General features: G+C 44.8%; 1 protein-coding gene across 2 annotated transcripts in view; it reads right to left on the reverse strand.

Annotated features, from left to right (window-relative positions):
- LOC146816669 (adhesion G protein-coupled receptor F5-like) overlaps positions 1–18,170 on the reverse strand; it is a 675,219-nt gene that overhangs the window by 186,850 nt on the left and 470,199 nt on the right. For both annotated transcript variants that reach the window (XM_085610569.1, XM_085610570.1), the window contains exons 13-14: positions 8,268–8,411; positions 1,082–1,254 (exon numbers count right to left, since the gene is read on the reverse strand). In XM_085610569.1, coding sequence (XP_085466695.1) covers positions 1,082–1,254; positions 8,268–8,411 — 317 coding nt within the window. The remainder of the gene's footprint in view (positions 1–1,081; positions 1,255–8,267; positions 8,412–18,170) is intronic.

Here is an 18,170-nt window from a genome sequence, read left to right on the forward strand (position 1 = left end):
TAAGGTGTGCCTCAAGGTTCATCACTCAGCCCCATCCCTCTGGCCAATGTTTTGCAACTTGTACTCTCTCTCTTGGACAAGACCCCCAACATGAGAAACAAGTCACTACCTGCATGACTGAAATAACTAACTGGTTAATAGCCAACTGTCTCAAGCTCAACACCAACAAGACAGAAGTAGTGATCCTGGCAAGAACACCTCACTATGGTACTCCAACGGGTTGCCAGCCGAACTTGGACCCACACCCAGCACCCATGCCAGGAACCTCACATTAATCATCAACAGCAAAATGAACATGACTGCACAAGTCAACGCTGTCATTGCATCCTACATCCACACCTTTAAGATGGTAAAGAAGATCTTCAAATGTCTCTCACACTCTTGTCACCAGCAAGTTGGACTATGGGAAAATCCTCTATACTGAGATCACCAAGCAACTCACTAAAAGACTGCAAACAATCTAAAACTCAGAATGCACACTCATACTAAACCTCCCACACAGAAATTACATCACACCACACACCTCAGTTAGCTCCCCTGCCTCCCACTACACATATGTGCTCATTTCAAACTCCTCACACAAATTTTCAAGGCACTACACAAGTTAGGCCCCACTTGCATGAACAGTTTCATATTCTTCCAACAACTACCCATTGACCTCTTCTAAGCAGGACTTCTAATCACACACATACCAAACATACACAGAACGCGATTAGGAGGAAGGATGTTCTCATATATTGCCTTTAAAGCACAGAACGGCTTCCCCTCCTCATCAGAGCCTCCTCTTGAATTCCACAAGAAGCTGAATAACTGGCTTCTCTATTAACCGACCTACTATAGTCAGGGCTGGGTGCACATACCTCAGCACCAGTATTACCTTGTGGGTGATGCTGTGCTTCACAAATACGCATAACATAACAGTTAAAGGAAAATATCTAATTGAATCTGCCCCTTTTTCACTTTTCTTACTGATTATTCTTTCAGGTGCTTTGTATGCTGCCAACAAGCCCAAGCTTCATTTCCTTTTGAATCACTGTAAACATATAAAGAGGGCTAAGACATGCCATTCATTAATACGTACCTCACTTTCTGCCACTAGTTGACTGAGCTTTTGAGGGATGCAAGAATTGGTTGGATTGCCCCAGACAGAACTGGTGCAGGTGTATGTGATCGTCCCAGAAAAATCAGCTGTGCATGGTATAATTATGGTATCGCCTTCCTGTCCAATTCCTAATCCATTACATGTAGCTTTACCTGAAATTTTGATTGACAAAACAATTACAATAAACATGCACCTATAGCAACCATATAACAGGTGACTATCTAGAAACATATTTCTAGCTTCATTATAAACAGCATGATCTGTATCATGAACGTGTTCTGCGCCTATTAAAAAGCACTGAACTGAACTATGGGAATGTTTTTCAAGAACTAGTGCAGCCAGCAGTGTTGCGGGGATTCTGCTCATGCACAGAACTATTCACAGGAAACCAGGACCTCAGAGAATTGTGGGGTGCCAAAAAACTCACCTTAGTACCCAGAACCCCTAACCGACTAGCATCAGTGTCTCATTCGTTCTCCATATTATTTTGAAGCTACCAATGATTAGACAACCCAGAACAGGCGACTTAGAGTACTCTCAGGAATGGTGGGAATCAGAAACACCTTTTCGTTATTATTCTCATATCAGTCCACAACAAGTGTAATCAGAGACACGGAAAAGTTGAAAATATTTATGTTTAACAATGTGCTCTAAGGTGCAGTACTTTGGCTGACATAAGCAGACAAATGATTAGAAATAAAACCATCAGCATTGTTCCAATTCCATAGAAAATTAAGGGAGAAATCATATTAAAAATTATAGTGGAAAACAGGTCCTATCATACCCTGTGAACCTCCCTCCCTTCGCTAGTAAGCTACTTTTATAAACTAATAGAAGGTCTCTAGGTTTGAATGGGGAACCCCATACCTCAAAGATCAACTTAGGTGAATCAAATCACAGGATCAGCTCTGCTCTGTGTCTGGAAAGGTTTTCTCCAAGTGTCTGAATCACGCATGCAAATGCAATATTAAAGGCACCAGAGTTTCAGATATTTGCAGCTGTGTGCTTGTTGTGTCTAGAGCGTGGGCCGATCAACCTGAATTCAACAGCATACATTGTTATTTGACCTTGACGGTTTCTGCAAACAGTGTTCAGACTAAGGTCGCGGTGCACGTCTAGGGATGTGGACAACAGACCGTTCTCATGTGAAGAAAAAGCAAGCAAGCAGTTTTACTTGTAATAACAGCTACCTGTAGTGTTGTGTGCAAAAAGCAGCAACGTGGCAAGATGGTGTTTAACTTCTAAAGCGCTTATGCTAACATAGCAATGTATGCACATAAAACCCTGTCTCCACTACAGCAGTGCATGTGCTATCTCTGTAATTCAAGAAATATTGCATAAGCTGCAGAAAACACAGCTTTGAAAGTGTGGTGGTGATTGCCTCCTTGTGCTTCTGAACTATGCTAGCAGTAGACTGCAGCTCGTGTTGAAACATGTAGGGTTACCAAATGTATGTGATGTAGAAATTGCAATTTTATGCAAAGGCCATGGTTTTACAATAGACCAATTGTTTCCCGCCAGGAGATTTGGCCTGCTGAAAGCAGATCAAATGGCAGGGCATAACACCAGGGAAAATGTGAAAGTACTAGGGGAATTGGGTATGGCATTACTGATTCCATGATCATTCTTTATTTCTTAGGGAACCCTAAGGGTTCAAATTGTAATCCTCGCGTTAACATTGTCTGTTCGCAGTTTCTCCTGGTATCAGTAACTCTGGATGGAGGTGTTAAGGGTGACTCCAAGAAGGTCCTAAGCAGGGTAAATGTGATAAAAACAAGTTTATTCTACATAAGATACTCCAGAAACAGTCTCTGCAAGGTAAACTCCAGGTAACTGCTTTTCACAGTCTCAGCATTAACAATAATTATTCTACTCAAAACTTGTCATGGAAACAGCAGTGTCTGATGGAAACACAAGAACACAGTTAAAACATTACACATAGCTAACTACACATTACCACATTCCCTCCCCCTTTCACAAATGATAACTGTAAAAATCACATACAAACTATTTTTGTCATTTACTACAACTATCATAATTACATTTTTAGATGCGGCCATCATCCATTTTGGCCAGCCCTCGAAACACCTTTGTCACATTGTATGATCTGCTGAACTGTAAGCTACCTCGGATTCTCTCATGCATTCTCTTGCTTTAGATTCCTCCATCACATCTTCAGGACTCATGTTATTTATATTGTACCTATCCACACAAGGAGGACCCAACACTGTATAACGCTTATGTTTCTTGAACAGGAGAAAAGGACTCAACTCAGCAGTAGATTGTGGAGTGAATCTATACCCCTCCACATGCCTCTGGACAGCTTGAACCCAATCACCTACATTATTCCTTGCAATCTGAATGGGTTCTTTTAGTGTCCTATTAAACCCTTCCACCTTTTTTATGAGCAATGCCTCAACCATCCAAAAATGTTTCTACTTCCTTCAAGGTCAAGTGCAACCCATTGTCCAGAAGTATAATTCTGGGATTGGAATCCATTGCAAATATCTTGGTCAAGAATTTTATGACCACAATAGTGTTGATTTCATTGGTTACTCCCGCGTCTGGCCACCTGGACCACATATCCATGCCCACAAACAACTACTTTGTAGTGCTTCCCACTTTGATGGGCCCAACTATGTCTAATCCAAACTCCTCCCAAACCTCAAATGGAATTTCCTGACAAACCATGGGAGACGGTCTAACTTTCATATTTTTGTTGCCCATCTTGCACTCATCACATTCTCTAACCAATCTCTCAAACATGATGTTCATCCCTGGCCACCAATACACATCTAAGCCTCTCTTTAGTTTTAGAAATGACTTGATGCCCCTCATGTGCTAGTTGTATCAGACATTCTCTGACTCCCTGTGGTGGCACCAATTTACTCTCTCTCATTAGAATGCCATTAATTACCGATAACTCATCAAATGTCTTCACATATCCAGCAAATGTCCCATTTTTTTCCAACTGTAGTCTACATACAGAACAAACTGTCTTGTTTCAAAATCTCATCTTCCATCTTTTTCCCCCATTCACTTTCTGACACACAACCTATTGTGACACTGCAAACTTTGACTTCATCTTATTTCCACCAGTTTTCTTCAACCAATTTAGTTCCGAATCTACCTTCAATCTAGACAGACAGTCTGCAACTTTGTTGTCAATACGCTGCAGATAAGAGACAACAAACTGAAAATCCTAAAGTGCCACCAGCCACTTGCAAATCCTAGATGAAATACAGTTAAGTCCATTCTTCCCAAAGTCTGTCTGCAAAGGTTTGTCGTCCATCTGCACTAGGAACTTCATGCACCACATAAACTGTTGGAACTTTCTTATTGCCCTGTATACTGCTAGGGCTTACTTTTGAATACTGAATTTCTGCCCCCCTGAACAACCCAGAGGCAAAGCCTATGCTGACCTCATCTCCACCATGCTTCTGCTTCAAAACAGCACCTAGACCTTCTTTACTAGCATCTGTAAGAATTATGAAAGGCATGCCTGGGACAAACTTCTTTAGAACATTCTGCAGATGACAGACATTTTTAGATCATCATACTGCTTATGACAATCTTCTGTCCATGCAAATTGGACACCTTTTCTGCGGGAACTTCTAATGTCCACATTGCGGCTATCAAAATTGGGCACAAATATGGAATATAATTCTGTCATGCATTTGTACCTCTTCTTTCTTGGAGGGTTGTGGTAGTTCAGATATTGTGATGATGAGATCAGTCTTGGGTTTTGCGCCACCACCAGAAATGACTTGTCCCAAATATGTTATCTCAGATTGCCCAAACTTACACTTGCTAATCTTGAGTGTTATTCCATTCTGTAAAAATATATGCAATACTTCTTTGACCCTGTTTATATGATCATGTACATTGTCACTGAAAATTAGTCTGTCATCTTGAAAGAATTTTACACCAACAATCCCCTTCAACAAAAGGGTCATGGGTCTCTGAAAGACAGATGCAGAGGAACAAAGTCCAAATGGCATCCTATTGATACAGAACTGCCTGAAAGGTGTAATAAAGACCGTTAAATCTTTAGAATCTTCTCTTAATCGGACCTGGTGATAGTCAGACGTCAAGTCAAGTGTAGTGATAAACTCTTGGTTGCCCATCAGGGTCACCATCTCCATTATGTTGGGTAGCGGAAATATGTCTTCAATTGCCTCCATGTTGAGATGCTTGAAGCTAACACAAAGATGAATCTCCCCAAAAGCTACCACGACAGGTGCCACCCATTGTGAAGCCTCCACTGCTTCAATTATGTCTTCCTTCTCAAGCCTGTTAAGTTTAGATTCTACTGCCCCATGCAGGTTCAAGGAGATATTTCTAACCTTACACGCAACAGGCTTGGCTCCCTCATTAAACCTGATATGATGGATATAACCTTTTACACATCCAACCGTTTCAGAGAACACTTGTGAAAAAACATGTAGCCTTTGTATTAACTCTCCTCACCTGCATTTGGGGATTTAATTTGGGATCCTGAAAAATCCCTAAGAGTTGCTGGTGTGGCCGACTTAAAATAGCATCACCTTTGACAGGGACATACACCTGCCCAGAAACACGATTCCCTTGCAATTCAAAATCTGCCTCAAAGTATCCAACCAAATCTATTGGTTTTCCCTCATAACTGTAAGGTGTCACATCAGGTGCATGTAGTGTAACCATTGAATCACTGTCATAGTCGTTATCTGAGATTAAGGACAACATAGCGTCTTAGTCCATAATCATGACTACACCAACTCCATTCAACTTGACTACATCAGAGGGATGTATACAGGTTACATTTGATACACCATTGATATCATCGTAAATGTTTAATATAGTTCATTGGTGTGTAGTACAATAATAATGACCAAGACTGAATAATTGTCCAAGTGATTACAAACATTTTCAAGTACCTTTACCTAATCAACAGTCATAAGCATTATAATTAGACATGTCAGTCTGGGTATTATACAGAATTGTAAATGAGGAATCTAATCATACCAAGTAGGACTTTATCTTAAGTTAAGATTTTGTCTTAAATTAGGATTGTGTCTTAAGTTAAAGTTACGTTAAACTTAAGTTATACTTGAGTTTGTCTTAAGTTTTGGTCTTAAGACAAAATCCTAATTTAAGATAAAATCCTAACTTTACTACTACTAAATGCCTTCTGTAAATACCAAACGTAGTAAATTTAGGATTTTATCTCAGATTAGTTCTGTGAATCGGCACCCTCGCGTTCAAGATATGCATCACAGCCAACTTCTCCCTAGAACCTTTATATAAAGACCACCAGGACCCTGCATCAATTCCGCCAGTGACATCACAAACTTCATTGCACCCCTCGTCATCAATGCCCCTTCATGCTCCTCAGAGACCTTAACTTTCACCTAGAAAACTACACTGATACAACCTCTATGTCCTTCTAGAAAATCTTAAAAACCTTAGAATTGCCCAGCACGTTCTGAACACACCCACACCTCTGTCTCGCAACCTTGGCGTCACGCAATCCAGATTCAGGGCTAATCACAGTACAGATACATCACTTTTTTCCACCACAGACAACATCCACATGATCCTTGACAGAAGAGACATGGCAGCACTCATTCTCCTAGAACTCTCTGCAGTATTTGACACAACACCCCATCCTCATCAAGCATCTGCTTTTTGCTATATCTGCGCCTTCTTAATGGATAGGACACAAGCTGTCAGCCTGGAATGTTACTCCTCAAAAGCAGCAAACTCACCTGTGGAGTGCCTCGAGGTTTATCGTCCACCCTCTTCCATGCATACTTTATTCTTCTGGCCAAAGTAATATGCACACAAATCAGCATCCTCTTCTATGCTGACAAGTGATACTCTTCCTCTTGGACAAGACCCCCCAACAAAGGAAACAAGTCCACTGGCTGGATGACAAAGTCACTAACTGAGTGAAAGCCAACTGTCTCAAGCTCCACAACTTACGAGACAGAAGTAGTGACCTTTGGTATCTCACCATGGGATTCCAACTAGTAGCCAGTCACACTCAGACCCAAAACCACACCCAACACTCAAGGCAGGATCCTTGGAAAAATTATCAACAGCAAAATGGACATGATGGCACAAGTTAGTGCCATTGCTGCATTTCGCTGCCACACCCTAAAGATCCTGAGGAAGATTTTCAAATGGCTCCCAAGCAATACTGGTCACTCGTGCCCTAGTCGCAAGCAAGTTGGACTATAGGAAGACCCTTTATGCTGGGATAACTAAACACATCTCTAGAAGACTACAAATCATCCAGAACTTGGCAGCCAGACTCATCCTCAATATTACACAAAGAACTCACATTACACCACATCTCAGGGAGCTCTACTGGCTCCCGATACACAAACGCGCTCAATTCACACTCCTTGTACACACATTCAAGGCACTACGCAACTTAGACCACACATTACCTGAACAAAATCTCCTCTCACCAACTACCCGGATACTCCCACTCCCCAGGACTTCTACTCACACACATCCCTTGCATACATAGAACCAGATCAGGAAGATGAGTGTTCTACATTACTTCTAAAGCATGAAATGGTCTCCCACTATGCATCAGAGCCTACTCCTCTCTTCCTGAATTCTGCAAGAAGCTGAAGAACTGGCTTTCCAATTAATTAACCTGCCATAGGCAGGGTTGGGAACATACAGCTGCTCATCTCTAGGATACCCATGTGGTTAACATGCCTTATAAGTATGCATAACATAAGAAAAACACTCCATCTATCAAACAATTTTGTTACTTGCATGTCATATAATAGACGTCTAATTTACAACAGCGATATTACCCAAGAAGGTTATGGGGGACTTTTCCAAGTAATTATTGACCGGGCTGAAGTAGGACATTGAGCTTTGCCTCAGGCTCTCTTATTTCACCCTAGTCAGTAAGTACCTGGGAGTGCTCTCCCCTTGAATAAAGCTTAAGTATTTAACCATAACTAAGTCCTTACCTGGATCGAGGTCACTTCAAGCAGTCACTACCTTGCAGCCCTTGTTTCTCAGTAGCTGAGTTGCCTTTAAGATCAGTTGGCATATATTATTACCGAAAGTTTCAAACTTGTAGAACTTCTACATATATAAACATATAATCATGCTATCAAACTGCATCCAATGCATTTACAAGTTTACAATGTCCTACCTTTTAGAGGTCTCACGATCATACTTTTTGTGGTGGATTTCAGAGTATTAATCACAATGCAATCAATTACAGTCCTGTCCATGTCACAGCTTGTATAATTGTACGTAGTTTCAAAACACTGTGTTTCTGCAGAAAATTCATTAACTGTAAAAAAAAAAACAGACTCATATTGTACTGTTTAAACTTTCAGCTGTTTATTGAAAAATATTTTAATAAATTACATACTCTGCCTTCTGACTTTAAATAATTATCTGGGCACTACAGCTGTGAAGAAGAGCACTGACAGTAAAATATCCCTCCCATGAAAGCCAGGGCAGGCAACTGGGAGCCGAAGCAGGTCCTGCTACTGAGACTTCAGCAGAGCCTTTAGCAGCACTACAGTCCCAAATCACTAGATATTGTTTACTGAAAACAATACAATTGTGCATAATACACATGCGATTAAAATAGACAGCAAGCTTCAATTTATGAAAAGAAAGACACACATCTATGGCTTGCTTCACTGGTCGTTACACAATTGTTAGATAATTTTAGTGTACCTAAATTGTACATGTACAAAGCTTCATTTTCAAAGGGATAAACATCACAAGAAGTTGCAAATCTGATGGCCATCACATACTGGGCGATTTCATGGTAAATATTGGGGTAAGTGCTTCAATCCATTATTTCACAAAATGTGTGTAGTAAATGGTGTTGTGGACAAGGATTATATTTTTTTAGAGCTGAATAAGAAAATGATTAAAAATAAAATTGCACTTTTCTAACCGAGCGCATGTTAACTTTCTGCAGCGTAGTAATTACACTAGTATGTTGGCTCAGTATGTGGAGGGTTTCTGCACACTTCTGCAACAGGCTTTCATGTGTAACCCCTCTTTTACTGCTCCATATACCTCCCTGACCGTTTATCAAAGGTGTACCAGGGGCGGCTCCTCCATTATGCCGCAGGAGCGTCGCCCCCAAACTGAAAATCAGCAGAGGCAAGGGACATTAATCAAATGATAATAAAACATTTTTTTTATCATTTTCTGTCCTGCAGACTGCCAGTCAAGCCAAGGGAGGGGTGGAGACATCCCTAATGACGTGACACTTCAGAAAGCACAATCGGAGGAGTGGGGAGTTGTTGGCACTGCTAAGTGGGAAAGAAGGTTTGGCCGGCCCCAAACAGGTGGCCAAACCATCATGCGCACTTAGCCTTTCTCTAACCCACGCTGTGTTGCGCAAGAGGGTGGAGAGGCAAAACGTGCCTCCGGTATCTTTCTGAGCGCCAAACCATGACACTCAGACCAATCCCAGCACAGAATACTATTCCTAACATGAGAGCAGTGCTGGGATTCACAGATGGGACTCTGCACAGTGTGCAGCAGCTCATGGAAGGAGGCAAGGATCAGGTAAAAGACGGCCGCCGTCGGAGCAGGTAAGTGTTATTTTATGTGTTTATATTGTCTTTTTTGTGTTCCCCCTCCTCTGCCCCACCACTTCACAGCACAAGCGGCTGCAACTGGGGTACACATGAACAATCCATCTATAAAATGGCCTGAGTGGCAGATTAAACTATAATCTTTCATACATTTATATAGTTTGGCCCAAAAAAATGGATTTGAAAACAGAATCATCCCCTTTTATTGCTGAGTTATGAACAATATGCTTTATTGTACAATTTTCAGTTATGGTATATGAATGCTAGACCCACCTGGGCTGGCAAGGACCTCGGTAACTTACATAAATCATCCTGCAATTAACATTTTAGCCCTGCCCATCTTAAATTTCCTTCTACAGAAAGGCCTGTTGATTATCAGAAGGGAATTTTTACTTATTCTCAGTATACCTTTTTCCTCAACCTTGTTTATTAGTAAATGTGGGTAATCTTAGTAGAGCATGTGAAAAACTCCATCTTTTGTGGGGGCTGAAGTCAAACTGGTTGACTACACAGGCAGCCACAAGCTATGGGAGGAAGTGGTCAAAGGGAGCCAGGTCCTTCCCCAAAGTACACTGGTACACCATCTTATTTTCATTTTAATTTAAGGACAATGCAACAAACTAAAATATTTTCTGGGGCTTGAAACACATGTATTGACTCTGGAAGTTTTGCTATCAGCCACAGATGCTGGATCCTTCACCAAGGCTCCTCAGTTCCCCAAACTCATTATGTTTTGGGCTTTCTGTGACATGGATCAATCGGTACATGGCCTAAACTACAAGCTATTTTCATTACCATTACAAAAAGAAGTTTACTGTAGAGATTGCAAGCACGGAAATCCCATAAAAAATTCATAAACAGCTCCACCTTAAAACTCACAAAGTGAACCTCCAATTTCCATGCTAATTTCTTGCTCAGGCCCACGAATTGTTGCTTTACAGCATTTAATGTTCAGTCAATGATGAGAGGGATGATGAAGTTTAAAAAATTGTATTTTCCTAATAAGATATCAGTCTGTACTTTTGTCCTTTATTCAAGTTAGTCAAATAAGTCTGTTTACAGACATATCGCGAAAAAATTCGGTTAGAGACAGCATACAAAGTAACAGTGTGTTCCATAAAGGAAATAGTCCCTATCTTAATTTAAGAGGATCTAACCTAACCTATCATGAAACCCATAAAGAGTTCCTTTTGGAAAAGAGCAAGGATTTGGAGCATCAAGCTAATAATTGGAAGAAAGCAAACTCCTCATTAAGAGCAGTTCTGGATACTCAGCTGAGTTTCCCAGCAGTTTCAGTAGCAACCGTGAATCCAGTTAAAAGGAAATTAATCACAGTAGTAGCTATGATGTAGCATAAAGATTCAAAGTCTCCGCAAAAAGAGTAAGGAAAACAAGAAAATTTTTCATGCGTCTGCTACTGCCATTTTTGCAGCCCCCAAGCAAAGCCACATAACAGATTTATCACTCTGTGTTTGGCGCGTCAGGGTTGTATCTCGCACCCCTAACAGAGTGTGTTCTAAGGTCTGGTGAATAGGGTATCCCAACATAAGCTTTATTTGGGACAGGATTTCCTTTCAAATAGGCTGTATGGAGGGTCAGTCCCACCAGATGTGACAAAAGTCGCCCAATAAGCCACCCCCTCCAGCATCTGTCCGATGTGTGTTGGGGAAAATTGTGTATAGTTTCTGGGGATACAAGTACCAATCGTACATGATTTTGTAGTGAGCCTCTCTTAGGTGCATTGAACGGTTGAATTTCGCTATATCTTTGCTTTGGTGTTCCCACTGATTGTCCCCCAGAGGAGAATCTACAAGTGTATCCCAAAAGCGTTTAAATCGCGGGCTCGTGAGTGAGAAACTATTGCATGCATTCTTGAAATGTGAGAATCTCCCCTTTCTGAAAGAGGTGGGAAATCGTGAGTAGGGGTGGGCGGAATTTGCGAAAGTGACTTTCGCAAATTATCGCGAAAATGTTAAAAATCTCCGCAAACACGCGAAAATATCGCGAAGATGCGGAAGTTTTTTTCCCGCCCGTTCGCGGTATTTTCTGCGTGGTCGCGGCTCGCCAACTTACCCATGCGGTTGCTCGCGGGCGCGGCCATCTTGTTTTCACTCTTCTCGCGGTGCGGTGCGAGAAGAAAGACGTGATCGCGCGACCAATGACATTACTGCGGGCGCGAACTGTCGCGAGACAGCGCACATGGCTACCAACAATCCAACATTTCGTGGAGAACGCGACCGGATCGGGAAAACTTGTTGGCGAACGCGGGGATTCAGGTAAGGCGATAATGTCAAATTATCGCAATTTCCGCGAGCGGAACAGAAATTTAGCCCAGGCCTAATCGTGAGACAGCCTCCCTCCCACCATCCGTCGAAAGGACCCTACTGTAGAGCCGGGAAAGGCCGCATTAAAGTGAATAGACGTGTAAGGAGATGAGAAGATGGTCAACTGCAACCTTTTGGTAAGATGGCCCCATACCTTTAATTTGGTGGATTCAGGCATGCTGATGTAAGCATTAGGCGGCCTGTCGTGTTTTGGCTTTCACAGTAAGTCCCATATGGTGCGGCCTGTAATCTGCCTGTTTATATGCAGCCAGTGCTACTCGGAGGCCTGTAGCGACCATTCAGTGATAACTCTCAATTGGGCCGCCCTGTAGTACCCCAAAAAGTCTGGCAGTGCCAGCCATACCTCTCAACGTGGTCGTGTGAGCAGGTGATAGGGTAATCGGGCTCTTTTCCCCAACCAGATGAACTTAGTTATCATTTGGCGCAGCTCCTCAAAAAGGCCTTTTTCCACCGGGATGGGCAACCCCTGAAAAAGGTAGAGCAACCGAGGGAGCGCGTTCATTTTAATGGCATTGATTCTTCCCAACCACAAAATATATGCAGCACTCCATTTGCCCAGGTCGTGTTTCAATTGGCGGAGGAGGGGAGGAAAGTTAGCTTTGTAAAGGTCTGCGATACGGAGGGTGAGCTGGATCCCCAGATAGGTAATTTCTTTTGTCGTGCAGCGAAATGGGGACTCATTCTCCAACTGGCGCCACTCCTCCTGTTATAGAGTCAGATTAAGTAAGAAAGATTTGGTCAGGTTGATCTTAAGGCCCGCTGCTTGCTCAAAGAGCGCCAGCTCCTCTTGAATAGCCGGGAGAGTAGTATGGGGTTCTGTGACCAGAAAAAGCACATCGTCGTCAAAGAGAGATATCTTATGGTCATCTGTGCCAAAATGCAATCCCGAATGTCCGGGTTCCCTCTAATCTTGTGCTCCAAGGGCTCTATGCTCAGGGCAAACAGGAGGGGGGAAACGGGCAACCCTGCCATGTGCCCCGCGCCAGGCCAAAAGGAGAGGAAGCCGCACCGTTAAGTAGGACTCGGGAGCTAGGGGAGTGGAAGTTGGCGCTAATCATCCAGATGAAGGTTTCATTGAAACCAAAGCACCAAAGTACCCGGAACAGGAAGGACCATTCCACGCGATCAAATGCCTTCTTGGCATCTAGCGTGAGAAGAGCCGCTGGAATATTTTTCTTTTGGGCCTTCTCTAATAAGTGGATTATGAGCCTCAGATTATCATGGGTTTGCCGTCTTTTGATGAAACCCGACTGACCCGGATCAATAAGGCTTGAGAGTACAGATTCAAGACGCGTAGCCAGGATTTTAGAGTTGATCTTGGCATCCAGCTTCAGTAGAGCTATTGGCCGGTATGAGGAACATATAGTAGGATCTTTTTCCGGTTTGAGGATGATCGCCACCAGCGCCTCTCCCATGGAGGGTGTGACCTGCTGCCCCGAGTTTGGTGCGTATAGAACTGCAAACGTGCACTGTCTACCCCCTGACCATAATATATCTCCCTGCTTTGTCCGCCTTGGAATCTTGGGACTGGAACGGAACCCCTGCATGAAAGAGTAGCGCCACCCCATTCTGTTTGGAGGCATGGGAGGATCTAAATATGAGAGGAGTGCTCTTATGTTTCAGACGGTGTTCCTCAGTTTTCTTGAGGTGTGTTTCTTGGAGGGCCGCCACTTGGATATTGTGATCGATTAGGTATTTCCAAAGGCGCTGCCGCTTGTTAGGGGAGTATAGACCCCAGATATTCCACGATGTAATCCGGACTGCCATATTTATCTGGATAAAATCCGGCCCCCCAAAGCTGATGTCATAGCCCCCCCCACCTTGTAAATGAAGAATGAAGAAAATGCACCATGACATTTAACTAAAGAAATAAAACAACATAAACAATAAAACCGAGTATAGAAAGTCCCCATCGTAGAGGGGAGCTTCCCTTCCTGGAGTGACTCAAGGGTAAACATTCCCGCTCCCCCAGCCCCTATTGTGTCATCATTAAGACATTTGCCTACAGAAATTGTATACCTCTCCGTGGGAGTCACTGTTCAGCACGTCTTCCAATTAACTTTTCAGGTCTGATAAGACCCACAGGTCTGTTTTTGTCCCTTCTATGTTTGGCACTCCCCTCCGTGTCCCCAACCAACAAACTCTCCTTACCACATTAATTACTAACAGCCAAGTACTTCTCACATAATTTGCAACACTTGTCTCTGTGGTCTAATGGCTACACACATCAGTTTCTAGGCCCCAGATCGAGGACCGGGTCACAGGGTCCATCACGAATGACGCAATGCAAATCCTGTCCTCCGTCCAGCTCTGCCTTTGTCTCTGTTAGCTACCCCATGGGGGTGTGGTAGAGTACCCTGCCAATTGGTGTATAGTGCGGTTGTGAGGCCTTCCTGTCGTGTATCTATCTCATTTAAGGGTGATGCAAGTCCTTCGCTCCATCCAGCCTCCCGTTGTCGACCTAGCAGTTCGGGATATCTCCGCCCCGATGGGACTCGTGTTCATTCATTGGCTTCAATCTGTGGTTTTCTTACCCCCTGAGCCCACTGTTCGCCATGGACCTCCGCCTTGTCGCCTGCACCACCGTTCACCTTCCGTGTCTTGTGAAGAGGTCTTCTCGTGTGGGGAGGGGATTTCGATTCACAATAAGTCTGCAGCTTCTTTCAGCTCCGTGCAGTGTTGATATTTGTTGTCCCATTGGAAGGCTATTCCAAAGGGATATGTCCAACGATATCTGGTTTTCTTCTCCCTTAGAAAATCGGTAACCGGGCGGAGCTGCTGACGCCATAGGAGCATGGCCTGTGCTACATCTTGGTAGAGTGCACATGCAGCATTTTGGAAGGTGACCTTGTCGATATCTCCCACCTTTTGGAGGACAATTTCCTTGATTTTGAAAGAGCTGAACTTTGCCAGTACATCACGAGGCCTTCGATTCTCCCCCGGAAGGCGCGTTCCCACTCTGTGGACTCTCTCTAGTCGAACCTTAGGGTCATCTTCCCCCAGGACTGAGGAGAACAAGCCCACCATGAACACCTCCAGATCCGGGCCCTCGCAATCTTCAACCAGTCCTCTTGCTCGGATGTTGTCGCATCGAGAACAATTTTCTAAGTCTACGCATTTAAGCAAGGTGGCCCGCAGTTGATCACTTAGGTCCACTGAGCCCTCTTCCAAGAGTGCAAGGCGATCAGCCAGCTCTTGGTATTTTGCCTCAAGGTCCAGCCTGCGGGTGCCCACTGTGTCCACATCTGCTTGCACTGAAACCATTTTCTCCCTCACCTCTTCTCGAAATGACTCAAAGGAGGCATCCATGTCAGCTTTGATGTCGGCCCAGAGTTCCTTTTTGAATTCCTGCAGGGAAGACAGCAGGTCCTCTCTTGTTAGCGCCATGGCCCCTGTCGATGATGTTGCCTCGTCGCATGCTGCTCCGGTGCCTGTGGTGGCAAAGTAGTTGGAGACCTTGTTGTTGGGGGTCTTTTCGGGTGGCAAAAGGGGATCCGCTTCCACGTCAACCCCTTGGCCGCCCCCTCTGTCTTTCAGAACCAGAGCGTCTGTGTCTACAGGGGAGCCCCAGGCCGCCTTTCTCCCCACCTTGGGCTCTGGTGTCATGCAGTCCCAGTGGGTCCCCTCGCTGTCTTCGCTGTGCACCCTGGCCTAGTATATCTCTGGTTTTGCCCTTGTAATGCTGGGTAAGCAGGGGGACCCACTTAGTATCCCGCGTGATGCTGCTGGTTCACTTTAGTGTAGTTCTTTCTCCTTCTCGGTGGCCATGTTAGGGTCAGGCAACAGGCCTCCGCAGGTTCACCGTGATAGGGGGTCCCAGGACATCCCTCCCTGTGGTTACCTCTTGATCGCGGGGTCTCACCTGCCAGCACGCCTCTCCCCCCCTCCTTTTTGCTGTACTTGCTGTTTGAGGGCTATTGAATTGGTGCCTCCAGGGCTCACTCCTCGTTAGCTGCAGCGTACCGGATTCTCAGGCCCCCGCTGCGTGCTGCAACCTGTGTACTGCTTTGGGGTGGCTCACTGAGAGGGGGATGTATGGCTCGATAGCCAGCGCGTCTCCAGTGCAGGGGTTAGTGCTGTCGCATCGAGCCTGCCATTTTGCAGACTCGGGGCTCCCGCAACAAGGTCCCCTCCCACCACCTCCGCCGTGACTTTGGGGCGCAAAAAGGTGTTTGGCTTGCCCAGGGAGCACCCTCACCTGCTTCTGCGAGCCCGCTTGGCCCTCCACTGCAGCGATAGGAGTCTCTGGGACTCAGGCAGAGCGCCACCCGGAGTCCGCCGCGATGCTGGGCGCCATTTTGATATGTATTGCTGGTTTAGATGCAAGTGCTCCCTATGTTAAATTGATGTACTGCGTTAGTGACTCCATGATTGGCTTATTTGATTTACTTGTCAGACCCTACTAAAGTGCATCATGTGTGCCCAGGGCCTGTAGATCAAATGCTGCTAGTGGGCTTGCAGCACTGGTTGTGCCACCCACAGAAGCAGCTTGTAAAGTGTGTCTCAGGCCTTACATTGCAGAGCCTGTGTGCAGTCTAGTACTGTCATGTCATGCACCCAATTACCAGTCCCTAAACCTTCTCTTTTCTACATGTCAACCACCCCTAAGGTAGGCCCTAGAGCAGGGTGCATTGTATGTGAAAGGTAGGACATGCCCCGATGTGTGTGGCATGTCCTCATAGTGAATTACAGCCAATTTCGTTTTTCACTATTGCAAGGCTACCCGTCCCCATAGGCCAGAATGGGCAGTTTGATTATAACATTTTATAATCCTAACTGACCCAGGGAACTTGGTGGAAAAACAAATTTAGTATGCCTGAACTCAGAATGAGAAAATACATCTTTTAGTCAAGTGGATTTTAGCATTCTGTATTTGAAATTACCACTTTTAGAAAGTAGGTATTTTCTTGCCTAACCATCCAGCCTGCCTCTGCTAGGTTGTATATTGCATGTCTGGCTTGTGAGTGACAGGGGCTGGAGTGGCTCCAGGAGGCAGGATGAGTCAGCACAAGGCTGAATAGACCTATATGCATTGGGAGTAGTGGGAGGAGTATCACCTGGGCCTGAAAAGGGCTGTGCCTGCCTTCCACAATGCTGGCTCCACCTCCTGTGGTGCATCTAAGGACCCTGGCCCACACTGACAAAGGAAGAAGTTTTACACTGGCAGAATGCACCTAGAACCGGTTTGGACAGGGTCCAGACACTCTCTGCCTTCAGAGATAAAGGACTTGTGCGTATCAAAAGGGAGACCCAGACCCCAGAACTTTAGATCACTTCTGGACATCAAGGCAGACCTTTTGCCAAGAAGGTGAACGAGAGAATCTGCAGGAGTTTTTGACTGCCCCTGTGTCAAGGAAAGGAGAAAGGCTTTTTATTTGCAACTTTCATCATCTTGAAGAAGAATCTTCAAGGGCTTGAACTGTGCTTGCCTCCTGCTGAAGTCTCAGGGATACAAGACTTCACCACCAGCTCCCCCCCTGAATTTCCTTGCTGGCAATTCTGTCTGCAGAAGCCTGTGTGTTGTTGGGAGCTGGAAGTGCGACTCAATGAGAAGAAGCGTGTCGCATCCGCAGCTGTTGCCGTCGCATCATCAGAGAAGCGTGTCGCCAGGGCAAGAGTCACCATCGCATCACCGGAGAAGCGTGTCTCCATCGCAGCTGCTGGTCGTCGCATCCCTGGAGAAGCGCGTCACCACCGCAAGGGTCGCTGTTGCATCACCGGAGAAGTGTGTCACAGGGCATGTCGCGGCTCCAAAGTTACAGAGACGCCGCACGGCCGCCGGGCGTGCACGCATCGTCTTCACGTCATCGCATCAAGGGCGCCATCTTCTCGCATAGCACTGGATCGTCGCATCGCATTGAGGCACCATCTTGTCGCATCGCAACCAGGACACACCACGAGATCGTCGCACCACCTCCTCTCCAGTAAGGAACCGACGCATCGTCTTCTTTGAGCAAGCACTGAGGAACAGACGCATTATTGCTTATTTTGCGTGACGCATCCAAAGCTACTTTGTGAGAAACGTGTCACATTTACCATCTAAAGTGAACTGAGTTATTTCTACCATCTTAAAGTAATTTTCTTAATACTGTAGTGTGGCTTTTTGTCGTTTGGCGTCTTGTGTTAAGTCTATATAAAGAA

Source organism: Triturus cristatus, chromosome 6, assembly GCF_964204655.1.
Source record: "Triturus cristatus chromosome 6, aTriCri1.1, whole genome shotgun sequence".
Taxonomy (NCBI): domain Eukaryota; kingdom Metazoa; phylum Chordata; class Amphibia; order Caudata; family Salamandridae; genus Triturus; species Triturus cristatus.